The following is a 17,860-nucleotide window of genomic DNA, read 5'->3' as shown; positions in this document are numbered from 1 at the left end:
TTATTTTTACAGCTCTTAACAGAAGGGAACATAAATAGGCAGGGCAGGATTAATTCGTCAAGGGCCCCTAGGCACACAAGTACACTGGGCCCCCTGCCCCCATGTATTTACCCATTTTCTTATTTACTTCTTTATTTCCACTTTATTTCTTTTATTTTAAAATTCAAAACAAAAAACATTGCCATACCAGTGTCAGTGTACAGTTTTTCTTCTATGCAACCTCCAAACATCTCTGTACAAATCCCCCCTTCCTTCCTTGAAGAAGAGATCTTCAACTAGCAGGGCTTTGGGAAGCCCACCAATTTATATTTTGCATATGGGTAGGAGGCATGGGGCATGGCAGGAAGAAAATTTAGTGCCCATCATTTTATTGGACTAATACATTTCTCACTTAGCTTTCAGAGGTTAAAACCTCTTTCTTCAGATCAGTAAACTATACTGTTACAGTATCCCTGTCCTGACCTGAGGAAAGGAGTTATGGTCTCTGAATTAGTAAAAAAAAAACAATAAAAACAACGTATTAAAATTAGTTCAATAAACAGTATCATCTTATTTCCATTTTCTATTAATAAATGATTATCAATACAGCTATAATAATACCTTATCCTAGAGCAAAAATAAATAAATAAAACAAATAGAAATTTTTTCTACATTTGTTGTCTGGTTTCTGCTTTCCTCATTTTCTTATCATTCTCTTCTTTCCATCCACTGTCTGCTCTTCCATATGGCATCTGCTCTCTTTCTATGCCTCTTCCAGAAATTATCTGTCTCTCCCTTCCATCTCTCTCTCCCTCCCTCCCCCCCCCCATTGGTGTGGCATCCATCTTCTTCCTTTCCCTCCTTCAATGGACTGGCATCTCTCTCCTCTCCTTCCCTCTCCCACACCCCCGTGGTCTGGCATTTCACTCTCTCTTCTCCCTTCCCCCCCCCCACTTCCATCAGCATCTGCCCCCTTTCTTTCCCTCCAACCCAACTGCATGCAGTATCCTTCTCCCTTATGTCTCTCTCCCCTTTCTCTACATACCAATTCCAACAGCATCTGCCCCCTTTCTTTCCCTCCAACACAATTCCATCCAGTATCCTTCCCCCTTATGTTTCTCTTCCCTTTCCTTGCACAACAATTCCATCAGCATCTGCCCCCTTTCTCTCCCTCCACTACCCTTCCATACCATCCTTCTCACAACCCATCTATACTAACCTGCCCCCTTTCTCCTCCTCCACCACCCTTCCATACCATCCTTCTCACAACCCATCTATACTAACCTGCCCCCTTTCTCCTCCTCCACCACCCTTCCATACCACCCTGCCCCCTTTCTCTTCCTTCACCACCCTTCCATATCATCCTTCTCACAATCATTCCATACCACCCTGCACTTTTCTCTCCTTCCACCACCCTTCCATACCATCCTTCTCACAACTCTTCCATACCACCCTGCCCCCTTTCTCTCCCTCTACCACCCTCCCATGCTCCTTTCTCTCTCCCCCTCCAAACATTGCAGCTGCCGACTCTGCCCTATGAGCTCCATTAGAACTGCTGACGCCAACGGGTTACCCCCCCCCCATCAACGGCAATGGGCCCCTCCCCCCCGCATCAACGGCAACGGGTCTCCCCCCTGCATCAACTGCAACGCGGCCGGATTTCATACAGGAAGGTCCTGCGATGACTGCATCTGCCGGTCCATCCCCCTCCGATGTCACTTCTTCCGGAGCAAGTAAGTGACGTCGGAGGGGAATGGACCAGCAGACGCAGTCATTGCAGGACCTTCCTGTAACAGAGCCAGCCACATTGCCATCGATGGGGGGAGAGGAGGCCCGCTGCTGTTGATGCGGGAGGGTCCGTTGCCGTTGATGTGGTGGGGGACCTTTGCTTTTTTTAAAAAATGGCAAGTTGAGTCATCTTCCTTCAGCGGGCCCCCCTCACAGTTTAGGGCCCTAGGCACGTGCCTACTGGGCCTATTGATTAATCCGGCCCTGTAAATAGGGCATGGGATTGTCTACTGTTCCCGTGAATCATAGTAACAAATCTATCAACAAGGTAAAGCGGAACGGCACCAAAAGCTCAACTTAAAGATCACCCTGGGCCTCAACTGGGAGCCAGTTTAACTCACGGTAATAGGGGGTTACAACACCATACTTCCTCAGTCCATAAATCATTCTAACTGCTGCATTTTGGACCAAGGTCAGCCTAGCCAAGTTTTTCTTTGTACTTGTCAGATATCTAATATTGCAGTAGTTCAGAATGCTAAGTAATAACATTTGAACTAAAAGTGTAAAGGCAGTAGCGTCAAAATAAGCTCTGTAAGTGCGGAGTTTCCATAGAGTATAATAACTCTTCTGGACCACAGTATCTATTTGATTTTTCATAGTTAGACTCTGATCAAAAACCACTCCCGAGATTTTAATTGTAGGGCTTATTGGAAATGATACTGAGTTGATCTTAATTGTTGATTCTGGAAATATCTTTTTTGATGATGCAAAGAAAAACTTAGTTTTTTCCTGATTCAATTTTAACTTAAATTCTTGCATCCAAGATTACATTGTGTTTAACATTGACTCTATAACTTGGGTGCTATTGGATAGCGTATTACAACAGGGAATGATTATTGTAATATTGTCAGCGTAGCTAAACATCTTTGGCCCAATTTGCTCATCCAGTAAGCCAATGAAAGAAGATACACATTAAAGAGTGTAGGAGAGAGTGGGGAGCCCTGTGGGACATCACACGGGTTTTTCCAAGCTACTGACAGTAGATCCTTAAATTTAACCTGGTAAATTCTTGATTCCAGGAATCCTTTAAACCATGAAAAGACTTTACCCTGGATTCCTAAAGAATCCAGAAATTCAAGCAATTTGCAATGGTCGACTAAATCAAATGCGCTACTCAAATCAAACTGAAGCACCAGTACACTACCACCTTTATTCAAAATATTATTTAAGTGGTCCAAAAGTGAAGCTATTACCATCTCTGTGCTATATTGGGATCTGAAACCTGATTGAGAATCATGCAACAAAGAATGGGATTGTTAATTGAATTTGTACCAACCCCTCAATCACTTCTGCACTTACTTCCTTGTAACATCACCTCTTTAGAATTTGTATGTTTAACACATTTATTTTGTAAAATATAGCAAGTATTTTGACTTCATACAAATTTCTCTAAAACTTCCACATTATAGTAAATATTATCACAATATTCTAGGTATAATATATATTTGAATGCCTCAGAGAAATCATTAAAAAAGTACTAGGTCTAAGACATCTGCTGCAATATACTGCATACAGTGTATGGTTCTTTAACAGATTAAAAGCAGATGTCATTATGATCTGATAAAGTCAAAGGCAATTTGAAGGGGAAAAAATTCAGGACACGAGGAATTCACTTCTTCAGTTGTTATAATGTTGCTACGTCTGCTCATTACTTCTTCATTCTGCATCAAACCCTTATTTACATTTCAGATTACATTTTTTATGAAAACTGAGAACTATCAAAGCTGAGAACACTAAAATAATGAGGAAGAAATATTTTAATAAACGTGTTGAGTCTGCATTGCTTCAGTGTCAAAAAGAAAGGTTTCTTCTGTAGTGCAGGATCATTTATTCTGCTTCTAAATGAAAAGCAAAAGATGAAACTGATAAACCTTTACTACCCATTTGTCTTTAGCAGACAATTAAGACAGAGAAGATCAAAATGGATTATCATACCATGCAGACAACTGGCCCAACAGTAATGCATCTCCAGGACCACAGATTTGTAACTCTTTTATCCCTCCCCTTTCTTCTTATTCCTTTTTCCTCACTAAAGGCAATGCTAGCTTTGTGGCTCAAGGGGAGCCAAAAGGCTGGTCATCATTATTCAGTCACAGATGTCAATCTAACCTCCCCTTTTCTCTCTGTTTCTAAAGCAGTGCACCACAATAACTGGTGACAGATTCTTTTACTGTAAGATACAAAGAACACAGAGAATAAAACATCTAGCAGCAGCTATATTCTCTGATTAGATGCACTGGTACATGGGAAACACAGTGTATGTAAAAACGAGCATTAATAGTTCAAAAGAATTGCGGGGAGGGAAGCTTCTTGGATTATTTTTAACTCACGTATTCCTCCTAGATTAGGGAATAAATGTTTCATTGCTAGAAACAATATTCACCAATCCAATGTGTGTATCCCTGTGTCTTAAAGAAGATACTAATAGTTCTAACACAGTACATAAGGCACTCTTGAAGGAATTCTGCATAAATATTTTGAAAATTATGTGCAGTTTAAAATTCTGCAAAATTATGAGCTCTTTATTTGACTTTTTTTGTGCAGAATTCTCTCATCATAAAGGTATGACTCCTCCATGTCAAGATTTGAATCCCCCCTCCCCCGGCTTTCCTCAGAATCAATCCCTAGTCCCCTACAGTCTAACTCCCCAACTAACTTGAATTGCCACCTTAAACTCTAGATCTCCCCTTCCCTCCATTATTCCTAAACGCTTTAATCTCCAATATTTTCTTTCCCTTTCTATGGTGTACACCTCATTTTTCTCTCTCGATCCATCCCTCAGCAAGACTCACCGATAGTTTGTTTTAAATCTACTACTAAGTAGCTTCATCACATGTCCTAGTAGTTCTAGTATTTTTGGAAAGAGTAAACAAACAATTCACATCTACTCTTTCCATTCCTCTCACTATTTTATAGACTTCTTATCTTATCTCCCCTTGAGCCGTCTCTTCTCCAAGATTAATAGCCCTAGCCACTTTAGCCTTTCCTCACAGGAAAGTAGTTCCATCAAATTTTATCATTTTCTTCACCCTTCTCTGTACCTTTTCTAATTCTGCCATATCTTTTTTGAGATACGGCAACCAGAATTGCACACAGTTTTCGAGATGAGACTGTACCATAGAGCGATCAAAGGCATTATAACATTTTTATCTTTTATTCAGGCACTATATCACTGTCCGGAGGCCTTGGTGTTAGTGAATGGCCAACCCACCACTATATTCCCCATTCAACGGGGAACTTGGTAGGGTTGCCCCTGTCATCTTTGCTCTTTCTCTTATACCTTGAGCCTTTACTTCACACTGTGCAAAAAGATAGTGATGTTTGAGGCGTGGATCTGGGAGGACAGAGAGTTAAGAAAATGTCATCTGTGAACGCCAAGAGTTAAGAGCTTGGCGTCCACAGATGACATTTTCCTAATTCTTTCTTGGGTACAACCCTCGCTAACTACTCTGTTAGGCCTCATTGACAAATTTGGATTTTATTTGGGATTCCGGCTTAATAAACACAAATTAGTGATTCTGGCCTTGAATCTCTTGATTCCTGCCTTATGGCAAGGGTATTCCCCTTAAGGTGGGCATAGGATGGCATCCAATATTTAGGAGTTTGTGTACCATGTGATCTGTCCCAATTGTACACTTTAAATGTCACTCCTCGATTGCATCATATGAAACAGAAACTTTCAGTATGGAGAGTGCTACCTTTGAAAATGTTACCGCTTCTTCTTACTGCACAAACGCATAGGCATATAAGAACATATGAACATAAGAATTGCCGCTGTTGGATCAGACCAGTGGTTCCTCATTCCCAGCAGACTGCTCACGCGGCGGCCCCCAGGTCAAAGACCAGCGCTCTAAATGAGTTCAGCCTTACCTGCGTACATCCCAGTTTAGCAGGAACTTGTCCAGCTTAGTCTTGAAAACCTGGAGGGTGTTTTCCCCTACAACAGAGTCCGGAAGAGTGTTCCAGCTCTCCACCACTCTCTGGGTGAAGAAGAACTTCCATACCTTTGTACGGAATTTATCCCCTTTCAACTTTAGAGAGTACCCTCTTGTTCTCCCTACCTTGGAGAGTGTGAACAGTCTGTCTTTATCTACTAAGTCTATTCCCTTCAGTATTTTGAAGGTTTCGATCATGTCTCCTCTCAGTCTCCTCTTTTCAAGGGAGAAGAGGCCCAGTTTCTCCAATCTCTCACTGTAGGGCAACTCCTCCAGCCCCTTAACCATTTTAGTCGCTCTTCTCTGGACCCTTTCGAATAGTACTGTGTCCTTCTTCATGTACAGCGACCAGTGCTAGACGCAGTACTCCAGGTGAGGGCGCACCATGGCCCGGTATAACGGCATGATAACCTTCTCCGATCTGTTTGTGATCCCCTTCTTTATCATTCCTAGCATTCTGTTCACCCTTTTCGCCGCCACCACACATTGTGTATGAGATTTTTGTTACCGACATGCATCACTTTGCACTTATCCACGTTGAACCTCATTTGCCATGTCGATGCCCATTTCTCGAGCCTGTTTATGTCACTTTGTAGATCTTCGCAATCCCCCTGTGTCTTCACTACTCTGAATAACTTAGTATCGTCTGCAAATTTAATCACCTCACTCGTCGTACCAATTTCCAGATCATTTATAAATATGTTGAAGAGTACAGGTCCAAGTACTGAACCCTGCGGCACTCCACTGGTGACCCTTTTCCAGTCCAAGTATTGTCCATTTACTCCCACTCTGTTTCCTATGCTCCAGCAGTTTTTAATCCACATGAGAATTTCACCCTCGATTCCATGGCTTGCAATTTTATGAAGTAGTCGTTCATGTGGAACCTTGTCGAACGCCTTCTGAAAATCCAGATATACAATGTCGACCGGGTCGCCCTTGTCTATCCACCTGTTTACTCCCTCGAAGAAGTGCAGCAAGTTCGTTAGGCAAGATCTGCCTTTGCTGAAACAGTGCTGGCTGATCCTCATTAAACCGTGTCCGTCAAGGTGATCAATGATGCGGTCTTTTATCAGCGCCTCTACCATCTTTCCCAGTACTGAGGTCAGACTCACTGGTCTGTAGTTTCCTGGATCTCCCCTCGAACCTTCCAGTCATCCAGAATCTTTCCCGACTTGATCGACAGATTGGCTATCAGTTGAAGCAGTTTAGCTATAGTCCCTTTCAGTTCTTTGATGACCCTCGGATAGATGCCATTCGGTCCCAGGGATTTATCATTCTTAAGCCTATCAATCTGCTTGCATACCTCTTCCAGACTGACCGTCAACCCTGTCAGTTTCCCGTCTTCATTTCCAGCATATAGTCTGATGAGTTCCGGTATGCTGTGTATATCCTCTTCGGTAAATATTGTACGTGCTTTAATCATGTTTTTATACTTGTACTTAGATTGTATTTTTGTCATCTTAATGATCAGTTCCTGGGTTCTAATGTAAGAATAGTTCCAGATTTAGCTTAAAAAAAAACAGAAACATAGGAAGGAATTCTTGGTCATGTGACCAAGGGCCTGTTTTACAAAGCCGCTCCCGAAGGGAAGCTTTGCCAGATGCCATAGACCGAAAAAAACCCCGACGCGTCCATCGAGTGCGTCAAACGAGCAAGGCCTGAGGAAATGCCGTTAAGAGGAGCCGAATAAAATCCAGTGATAAGGCCCACTCCATAACCATGGCATGGCACTGTTGAGGTAAATACAGCGCGTCAAAAGAGTACCCAAATTCGGAACGCAGATGAACTGTGCCAGACTCCAGAACAGTCCCTGGGTGAGATTTTTTTCAGAAGACACGGACTCAGGCCGGCTCCCCAGCCCAAGAGAACACAAAGGAGGTGAAATCCAAAGCTCCCACACCCCTCCCCCAGTGCACTATGGCACATATTTCAAATTTGCTGATCCTGCGCCCATCTGGCACAATGTCCAAATCCGATAGATTAGGATCTGGGAAGTCCATCCCAATCGATTTTGAGTCAAATCAAGGGTTTTTTGAGATAGACTTTAAAGTTAGAAAAAAAGATTGATTTAAAAATCCAAGGTGGCCGTCGTCACGAATTCATGCCAAAAATGGCAAAAATAAACAAAATCTGAAAATAAAAATAGTTATTTGGGATCTGGGGAGGTGGGTGATCTGAACCCTACTCACAGAAACTGTGAAAAATGAAGTTTAAATTGATTTACAATCTACCCCTGAAGTTCCCATAGGAAACAATGGAGGTACTCTCAGTCTCTGTAGTGCCTTTACGTCAGCGTTTTTAAAACAGCTCAGGGGAGAAAAAGGACTTTCTGCCTCAGAAACAGCTCCAAATTCACTGGAATTGAAGATCTTTGGACTGCCAGTCGGCCAGAGACTGATTACACCCTCCACTCCCACAGATCCTCTGTCACGTAGTCAGGGGTGGGAAAGGCAGCCTGTGCCTTAAAACCCAGGTGGGTTTCTGTCCAAATGCACTCAGCCTGAGCTAGAAACCTGTGACTGTGGGGTCACCAGCCAGCAAACTCCATGGGAGGGACCCTGGGTACTTCCAGAAGGTGGCGCATAGCAGGCTGGCTGCACAGATCCACCAGAGTATCTCTGTGACGCTTTACTCCGGCTACGCAGGACTGACAGAGGTCCACTGGTAAGGGGTCTCAAAGCACTGAAGCCACTTAGAAATTAACTTTAAGTGAAAAAATAAGAAACAGAAGCAGAGCAACAGTAAAAGACTTCTGCCCAGACTGCTTGCAGAAATTGAAACTGTTTCTACCACTAGGGGGAGTGCAGCATGTGTTATGAAAAGATGTGAATTCTACAACACCCGGACTGCAGATTGGGACTGAATACCTAGCGTATGAAGTCCGGAAGGGACGTAACAGAAATCATAATTTGATAGCAATTGTTTTAACCTGCTAAGTACTTGAATTTGGAAGAAAGCAGACTTGACCATAGCTAACACCTGCTCTTTGGTTAAGTTTAGTTATTTTCGCTGTTCAAGATGATTTTCTGTGTTTTCTGTTTTTGTGTTTTTTTTAGAAAATTAATAAAGTTGTGCACTTAAAATGAAGAGTATCCTCTAATAAAGCCCAATACTGAAACTCTATGTAAATGAACCTTGAAGTAATTGATTGTCAAAACATCAGATGCAGTTGGGTTCTATTATTGCAGAATATTCTCTGATCTGCTGTTAGGGCCAACAGAACACCTTGTTTCATGAGAAGATAACTGCATTTCAAAAAACGGGCTTTAGAAAAAGATACCTAAGGGAATTAATTATTGTTTTGCTATGAATTCAAGACTTAAGGAAGGGAAGAGAAGAGAAGGAACTTTAGATTTGTGCAACTGTGCAGAGCTGAATTTGTACAGAATTCTCCATCCGTGGAGAATTCTGCACATGCTGCAAACCTTCTGCCTTCGTCCCTGGCCCCTCCTTCTCCCCCACCCAGGTCTATCCTCTCTCTCTCTTCCTCTGACCAACGCTGCCCCTGAGATCAAACATACCTGTGGGCTTCCCAGAGTAGTAGCAGCTGGCAAGCAGAGGCAGCACTGTGAATGGGCTGCTTGCAACCAGCCCACAAAGGCTTTCCCTCTGCTGCATCACTTCCTGTAAAAAGATGATGAGGCAGAGGGAAGGCCCTAGTAGGGATGGTCGCAACAGCCTATTCACAGTGTTACCTCTGCCGGCCAGCTGCCACCACTGCTGGTTGCTCATCTGGGAGGCCCACAGGTAGGTCTGATCTCACGGGAGGGGGGTGGGGGTTGTTTGGTCAGTCGGAGAGAGGCTAGACCCGTGCGAGGAAAGGGTAGGAGGGAACACAGATGCTAGGACCATGATGGGGGTAGAGGAGGGGACATGGATTCTACACTGCAAATGGGGGGGGGAGAGACGGGGACAGGAAGAGATATGGATCTTGGACTGTAAGTAGAGGGGCAGAGGAGGAGACATGGATCCTGGACTACAAGTAGGGAGGGAGAGGAGGGGGGAAATAGGAGGAGACATGGATCCTAGAATGCAAGTAGGGGAGAGCAGGGGACATGGATGCTACATCTGTATGTAGAGGGGAAAAGTGGGTGAGAAGGAAGCCTAGGCCAGAAAGGGGGTGAGAAGAAAGTGAGAGATACCAGACCATGGGAAGTAGGGAAGGGATTCAGGGTGCAAGCGAGAGAGGTGGTAGGTGAGGTGAGGGGGCATGGATGCTGGACCCGCTAGTGGGGGCTGGGGGATGCTAGAGAGAATGACCAAGAACAGAAAGGGGATGAAAAGGGCGAAAGTGATTATTAGTTAGTGGAGAGAGAGATGCCAGACCATGAAGGCCAAGGAGGGGATTCAGGGTGCAAGTGAGAGAGGGGTGGGATTTAGAGGGAGACAGAACTGCAGCTGGAATGAGAGAGGGAACTGAGGAAGCTGGAACCTGAGAACGGAAAAGGCAGGTGGGAAATTTCAGGCCTCAGAATAGGAGAACTCTATGCAAAACACTACAAATAAACTTTGTAGAATTTTCAAAATCTTTTCACAGAACTCCGCCAGGAGTATTGTCTACTATTCATCTGAACATCTGAAAACTGGCATTTAGACATCCAGGGATGTGCAATAAGAATTCTTTCAATTTTTAAACTTCTTTTCTATTTTATCTCATTTTATTTGCAGTTAGGTTTGTTCCATTTATTTGAAATAAATGACAAAATGGAGGAAAAAAACATACATATCAAAAAGACTCCAGTAAGGTCAAAAACTTTAGTTGGGTGGGGCAAAGTTCCACCCTTCCCTGGACCCCCCATCCATGTTTGAAAAGGGACAAAAGCAAATCCCCAGTTCACCCAGTATCACCAGTAGAATATTTTGAAATGGCATCTGCCGAACTTTGTGCCTTGTAATAGGGCCATACTCCGAAATGGCACTAGCTTCATGTTATCCACTGCCACTTTGAAGAACAACACCAGTAGGTCAGATGTGAATAGTGATCACTCTTGCTTAACCCTCCCCGCTCCACCTTAGCCCATGCAAGTGGGTAAACTCAGTGGGATGCTAGGTGGTCTGTGTTTTTTAAAGGCACTGGGTTTTTTCAGCAGGGTGCATCAGCTTAGCTACTTCTATTCTGCAAACACACACACAAAAAAAAGAAAAGAAACTGAACAAAATTGTGTTCATGCTTTCAAAGAGAAGTGAAATTTGTTTATTTGACTCTGTGTATATTCTGCTCTAGCAACTAAACTGTTCAAAGAAACAAAATATCATAAGAACAAAAGAATTGCCGCAGCAGGGTCAGACCAGCAGTCCGCTCACGCGGCAGCCCTTAGGTCAAAGACCAGTGCCCTGAGACTAGCCTTACCTGCCTACGTTCTGGTTCAGCAGGAATTTGTCTAACTTTGTCTTGAATCCATGGAGGGTGTTTTCCCCTATAACAGCCTCCAGAAAGAGCGTTCCAGTTTTCTACCACTCTCTGGGTGAAGAACTTCCTTACGTTTGTACGGAATCGATCCCCTTTTAACTTTAGAGAGTGCCCTCTCGTTCTCTCTACCTTGGAGAGGGTGAACAACCTGTCTTTATCTACTAAGTCTATTCCCTTCATTATCTTGAATGTTTCGATCATGTTCCCTCTCAGTCTCCTCTTTTCAAGGGAGAAGAGGCTCAGTTTCTCTAATCTTTCACTGTGCGGCAACTCCTCCAGCCCCTTAACCATTTTAGTCACTCTTCTCTGGACCCTTTCGAGTAGTACTGTGGCCTTCTTCATGTACGGCGACCAGTGCTGGACGCAGTTTTCCAGGTGAGGGCGTACCATGGCCCGGTACAGCGGCATGATAACCTCCGATCTGTTCGTTATCCCCCTTCTTAATCATTTCTAGCATTCTGTTTGCCCTTTTCACCGCCGTCGCATTGCACGGAAGGCTTCTTTGACTTGTCGAACAGTATTCCAAAGTCTATTTCCTAGGGGGTCTCTCAAAGTACTGCACCGGACATCCTGTATTTGTGTATAAGATTTTTTGTTACCGATATGCATCACCTTACAGTTATCCACGTTAAACCTCATTTGCCATGTCGCGGCCCATTTCTCGAGCGTCTTTATGTCCCGTCACAATCCTCCTGCATCTTCACTACTCTGAATAACTTCGTATCATCTGCAAATTTAATCACCTCACTCGTCGTACCAATTTCCAGTTTATTTATAAATATGTTGAAGAGCAGGGGTCTAAGCACCAAACCCTGCAGCACTCCACTCGTGACGCTTTTCCAGTCCAAGAATTGTCCATTTACCCCCAATTATTTTTATGATGGCTAAAGTATCAAAATAAGACTGACAGATATGGTGAAAGGTCATAGATATGATATACCTCCTTACTGTAGTACAACCAAAGTGGTTTATATTTATTATACAGTGGAACCTTGGTTTACGATAATAATTCGTTCCAGAAGCATGCTTGTAAACCAAATTGCTCCTATATCAAGCGAGTTTCCCCATAGGTAGTAAGGGAAACTCGCTTGATTCGTTCCCACCCCTCCACCCCACCTCCACCCCCGAGGCCACGGCGCTGCTCCACCCCCCCGAGAACTGGCATTGCTTCCCCCGCTTGCAAACCCCCCCCCCCTACTCAAACCAGCATCCCCCGCCAGCCCAAACAGAAACTTACCACATCTGGCAGCGTGCCAGTGAATGAAGATCCTTCCTGTTGCCTGGGCTTTGAGCATCTGCGCAATCTCAAGGCCTTCTGGCTCTCGCTCTCCAAGAATCTCAGAGAGAGCGATAACCAGAAGGCCTTGAGCATGCGCAGATGCTCAAGGCCCAAGCAACAGGAAAGATCTTCGTTCACTGGCATGTCCTGTGGGCTGCATGCCGGTGCCAGATAGGGTAAGGCTTCTGTTTGGGCAGGAAGGCAGAGGATGCCGATTCGCGAGCGAGGGGGAGCATTGCTGGTTCTCGGGGGGGGGGCATTCACAGGTGTGCAGGTAGCGATGCTCACAAATCGAGTCAACGCTCAGTTTGCGAGTCACGATTTGTGAAAATGTTTTGCAAAACACTCGCAAACTGTGTTACTCGCAAACCGAGGTTTGACTTTATGCAGGTATCTCTGGCTACTTCTGTTGTTTAAATCTAATAAATGGGATTATTATACATGAATGCCTCTACAGTGAAACAATAAGCCCTTTCAAACCATATTCAACGAAACCAATGATAAAGAAGGAGCAGTTAGCCAGATATGGGGTAGTCTACACTAATTCCAGTCTAAATTCCAAAAGTGAAACATCAAGCATATTCTTATTTCCCTAAAGTAACCCTAAAACAATGTGATATTTATGTAACTATATTTTCATTTCTAGGACTCTAAACATTGCTCCTCTGCCCTTTAGAAATCGATATGTCACTGAAACGAAAACAGCAATACTATGCTAAATACCTCTAAAACAAATTTTGTCATGTAAAAACAAAAATCTGAACCTGGTCATGGTAGTCTTCAGGGAATTGCCTCCGCACCTCAGGATCTGTAAATAATTGACAGATAATATTAATTGGCTTTGGATTAGTGAGCAAGCAAAGAATCACACATTAATATTTAATCAGAAGATGATAGCAACCCTGGCAGGGGATCCAAGAAGGGCAGCTGAGGCTGCAGTGCTGATAAGGGCAAGAAAAGACTCTTCAGGGCTTTCCTTTTACCCTCCTCTAAAAATTCACAAACAAACAAACAAAACGCTTCTGTTAACTTCAGGCTGCTGCCCTACCAATTTACAAATAGCCAGTTAGCTGCACAGGCGGACAACAGAGAAATCTGCTTCGAATTTGCATTTGATATCTTGGATAGATATTCGATAACTACAGAAGAGAAAATGTTTCATAGTGCAACATGTACTGTATAATCATTTCTTTATATTGCTCCCTGAGATACTTCTAATGCAGGGGTTCTCAAAACAATTCCTCAGGCACATGTAGCCAGTCAGGTTTACATCATATTCACAATGAATATACATGAGATAGATTTGCAGAGAATGGAAGTAGTACATGTACCATATTTTCACGCATATAACGCGCGCGTTATACACGATTTTACAAACCGAGTATAACCATGCGCGTTATATTCGTGAGCGCGTTGTACACATTTTTTTTTACATAGTTCCCCCCCTGACGTCCGATTCACCCCCCGCAGGACCGCTCGCACCCCCACCCCGAAGGACCGCTCGCACCTCCACAGCCTCCCCACCCCCCACACCCCATCATGGAGAAGCTGCCTATCGTTGTCCTGCTGCTTCCTCTTCTGGCAGTCCCGCCCCTTCTCTGAGCCCTGCGTCTGCGCTGCTTCCTCTTCCGGCGGTCCCGCCCTTTCTCTGACGTCAGAGAAAGGGCGGGACCGCCGGAAGAGGAAGCAGCGCTGATGCAGGGCTCAGAGAAGGGGCGGGACCGCCGGCAGAGGAAGCAGCAGGACAACGGTAGGCAGCTTCTCCATGATGGGGGGGTGGGGAGGCTGTGGGGGTGCGAGCGGTCCTTCGGGGTGGGGGTGCGAGCGGTCCTGCGGGGGGTAAATCGGACGTCGGGGGGGCATCAGGCTTTCAGGGTGGGGACAGGACTTCAAGGGGGAGAGGAGAGTCGGGGCGGGCGAAAGGAGAGTCGGGGCGGCCAGAGGAGAGTCGGGGCGGGCAAAAGGAGAATCGGGCGGCGACGGGAGAGTCGGGGCAGCATGCACGGTATATAAAAATTTCTTTACATAAATTACAGTTTCCCGCGCGCTATACCCGTGTGCGTGTTTTACATGAGTGCGCGGTATATGAGTGAAAATACGGTAAATCTATTTCATGCATATTCAGAATGGATATCCTGAAAATCTAACTAGCTAGGTGTGTTCCAAGGATTGGGTTGAGAATCCCTGCTCTAATGTAATCTTGACTGATCATTTTAGGATGCCCTGAAGTAGAGAATGACATGGGACATATTTTTCCCCGTCCCCACAGGAACTCATTTTCCCTGTCCCGGCGAGTTCTTTTCTTGTCCCCGCCCCATCCCTGCAAGCTCTGTCCTCATCAGCCACAAACACTTTAAAATCATAAGTCTTCGAAGGTTATGCGGTTAAGGCAGAGCTTACAGGAATGGGACAGGGACAGCAACAAAACTCACGGGGAGAGGATGGGGAAATTGGGTTCCTGTGGGGACGGAGACAAATTTCTCCCCGTGTCAATTCTCTACCCTGAAGTTTAGCCTCCTTTTAATTTCTATTTTCTTATATATTATAAATGCACTTTAACACACCCAATGGTAAAAAGTGCAAGATGCAGCTCCGCAGATCATTACTCTGCCATCAATCACGCTCTAGTGCCCATTTTCAAAGCAGATGATGTCTCAAAATAGCCAAAAATGGTCCAGCTGCTGAAAATGTCAAAATCACAATTTTTGTAAAGCAGAATTTTGACGTTTTACACTGCAGCTTGTCCAAATACTAAGGGGATCGGTTAGAAGTGTATTTTAGAGCGGGTCTAAGGTGGACCCAAAATTGGGATGTCTTTCAGCGATAATGGAATGAGAAGAAGCGTCCAAGGCAAAAAAATAGCATTTTTATCTAAACCCATTTTGATCACGTCCAGGGTACAAAAAGGTGCCTTGACTGAGCAGCTGGCCATGAGGGATGAAGGCATGAGCCCTCAATCTTACAGTGGTTACTGACCCCCCTCCCACCCCTTAGCAAATGGAAGTGACAATGGATACTAGGCTCTATTACAGCTTCAGACATTATAGCAATTCCTAACAGAGCAGCAAGTGTAAAGAGTAGAGCTGCCTGATTCACAATTCGAATCAATTCACCGATTTAGTTCTGCTGAATCGATGCAAATCAATCTGTGTTTTTTTAATGGACTCACAAATTCAGGCCACATGAGGTGTGAGGGTCGGTGGCATTGGTGGATGGAGGGAAGGGAAGAGAGAGAGGGTGCTGGTAACATGCAGTAGGGGGGGTGGTATAGGAAGGAAAGAAAGAGAAGGTGCTGGCCACATGGGGTAGAAGGGGGCTGGAGCGAAGGGAGAAAGACACTGGACTGGGGGCAGGAGCTGGAGGGGGAATGGAGAGAGACACTGGACTGGGGGCTGGAGCTGGAAGGGAAGGGATAGGTGGTGCTGGACCTGCAGGGAGAAGGAGAGAGAAGGGAAGAGATGGTACAGGGATGGAAGATAGATGGTGAGCACAGAGAAAGAAGAAAATGTCAAATGGGTAGGAGACCCTAGCAAGCAAGTTAACAGAAAACAAACAGAAACCAGAGCCTGGAACAAACATGATTTAAATCAGTGTTTTTCAACCTTTTTTGGGCAAAGGCACACTTGTTTCATGAAAAAAATCACGAGGCACACCACCATTAGAAAATGTTAAAAAATTTAACTCTCTGCTTATATTGACTATATATAAAGTAATTCTCTTGAATAGGAATCAAATAAACACAAAGAAAGTATTTTATAATTACTTTATTACGAAATAAAAATTATAAAAATTATAAAATACTTTATTCAGTGCGAAACCTGGGCCTGTTTGGCTGAACACAAAGCTGATATTCTGGCTGGAATCGAAGAAAGACACACACGTAGCTCTTCGTCAACAGCTCTCAGTCTCTCTCTGTATTTGGTTTTTATAGCATACAAAAATAGACAAATATACCCTCCATCCTTTTTATTAAACCACAATAGCAGTTTTTAGCGCAGGGAGCTGCGCTGAATGCCCAGCGCTGCTCTTGACGCTCATAGGCTCCCTGCGCTAAAAACCACTATTGCGGTTTAGTAAAAGGGGACCATATTGTAAAATATAGACAGCAGATATAAATTCAGAACTGTGCATAGTAAGTGAAGGGAAGTTTTCATCTCTGGGAATTTACCCAGTTAACTATTAAGTTATTTGGGCAAATTCCTTTGAAAACTGTGGTAATACTGCCTCCACTTTGCTAAATTTAAAATCAAATCATTTTTCCTACCTTGTCTGGTGATTTCTGGTTGCACTTTCTTCTTCTGACTGTGCATCCAATCTTTCTTCCCTTCTATCAGCCTGTATGCTTTCTCTCCTCCACACCTCATTCCCTCCCCCAACTTTTTCTTCCTCTCTCCCTGACCTTTCTTTCTTTTTTTCTGTTTCTCTTCTTTCCTTCCGTTTCCCTGCCTGCCCCCTTTCTTTCTTTCTCCCTGCCGTTCCCCAAGCCACTGCCACTGCCGCTGCCATCGGGGAACAGGACCCACCAATGGATAACAGGCCCCAAAGCCGACGCGGACGCATGCTCTCCCTGACGTCAATTGTGCAATCGGAGAGGAAGTTCCGCCCAGCCAGGCAGCGATTGGCTGGCCCGAACTTCCTCTCCAACTACAGAATTGACGTCGGGGAGAAGAAGACTTATCGGCTCGATAGATTAGATCGCCAAGACAAAGTGAGTCCTGGGTGATCGACTCACTTTGCCTTGGCGAGCTACTGGCGCCCCTGCCTCGGGTCCCCTGTCAGCTCCGGGCCCGGCGGCCCTGCGGCACACCAGGCAACATCTCGCGGCACACTAGTGTGCCGCGGAACAGCGGTTGAAAAACACTGATTTAAATAATAAAATGACCAGATAACAAAAGGTAGAAAAAATAATTTTATTTTCTATTTTGTGATTACAATATGTCAGGTTTGAAATATGTATCCTGCTAGAGCTAGTGTTAGACAGCGAGTGTGAGAGAGAACCTAATAGAGAGAGGAAGTGGTTATTTTGTTTGTTTTGTTTACACTTGACAGTACCTGCATGGAGTTGGAGGGGAGGGGTGGGAAAAAAATATTCTCTGCGGCAAATCAAATAATTGCTGCTCGGCGGAGTTGCCCGAAACCAGCCAAAGCTGACAAATTAATATTTCTATGTAAGAACTGGAAGACATAATTCATGTAATCTATTTTCTAACTAATTTTAAAGCTATGCCATAGAAAGTAAATCGAATCGAAAAATCTTTTCCTGAATCAGACAGCTCTAGTAAGAAGTAGCCTATTGGTTAATGCAGAGGACTTTGAACAACGGGACTCAGGTATAGCACCTTTATTTATGTGTCCTGTCCCACTTTAACTCTTATTTTATACAAATACATGAGCCCTCCTGGGACAGAAAAATACCTATTGCACCTAACTTTTTAAAACACCTGCAAGCGTGATGGCTATTGTACTGTT

At 44.3% G+C, this 17,860-nt stretch overlaps 1 protein-coding gene across 4 annotated transcripts in view; it reads right to left on the bottom strand.

The window, feature by feature from the left end:
* The window catches only part of DENND1A (DENN domain containing 1A), a 994,598-nt gene that overhangs the window by 775,218 nt on the left and 201,520 nt on the right, over positions 1–17,860 (bottom strand). For all 4 annotated transcript variants that reach the window (XM_033960659.1, XM_033960660.1, XM_033960661.1 and 1 more), the window contains one exon: positions 13,156–13,199. In XM_033960659.1, coding sequence (XP_033816550.1) covers positions 13,156–13,199 — 44 coding nt within the window. The remainder of the gene's footprint in view (positions 1–13,155; positions 13,200–17,860) is intronic.

Source organism: Geotrypetes seraphini, chromosome 10, assembly GCF_902459505.1.
Source record: "Geotrypetes seraphini chromosome 10, aGeoSer1.1, whole genome shotgun sequence".
NCBI classification, from domain to species: domain Eukaryota; kingdom Metazoa; phylum Chordata; class Amphibia; order Gymnophiona; family Dermophiidae; genus Geotrypetes; species Geotrypetes seraphini.
The sequence above is the reverse complement of the archived record's forward strand: the minus strand, read 5'-3'. Positions and strand labels throughout refer to the sequence as shown.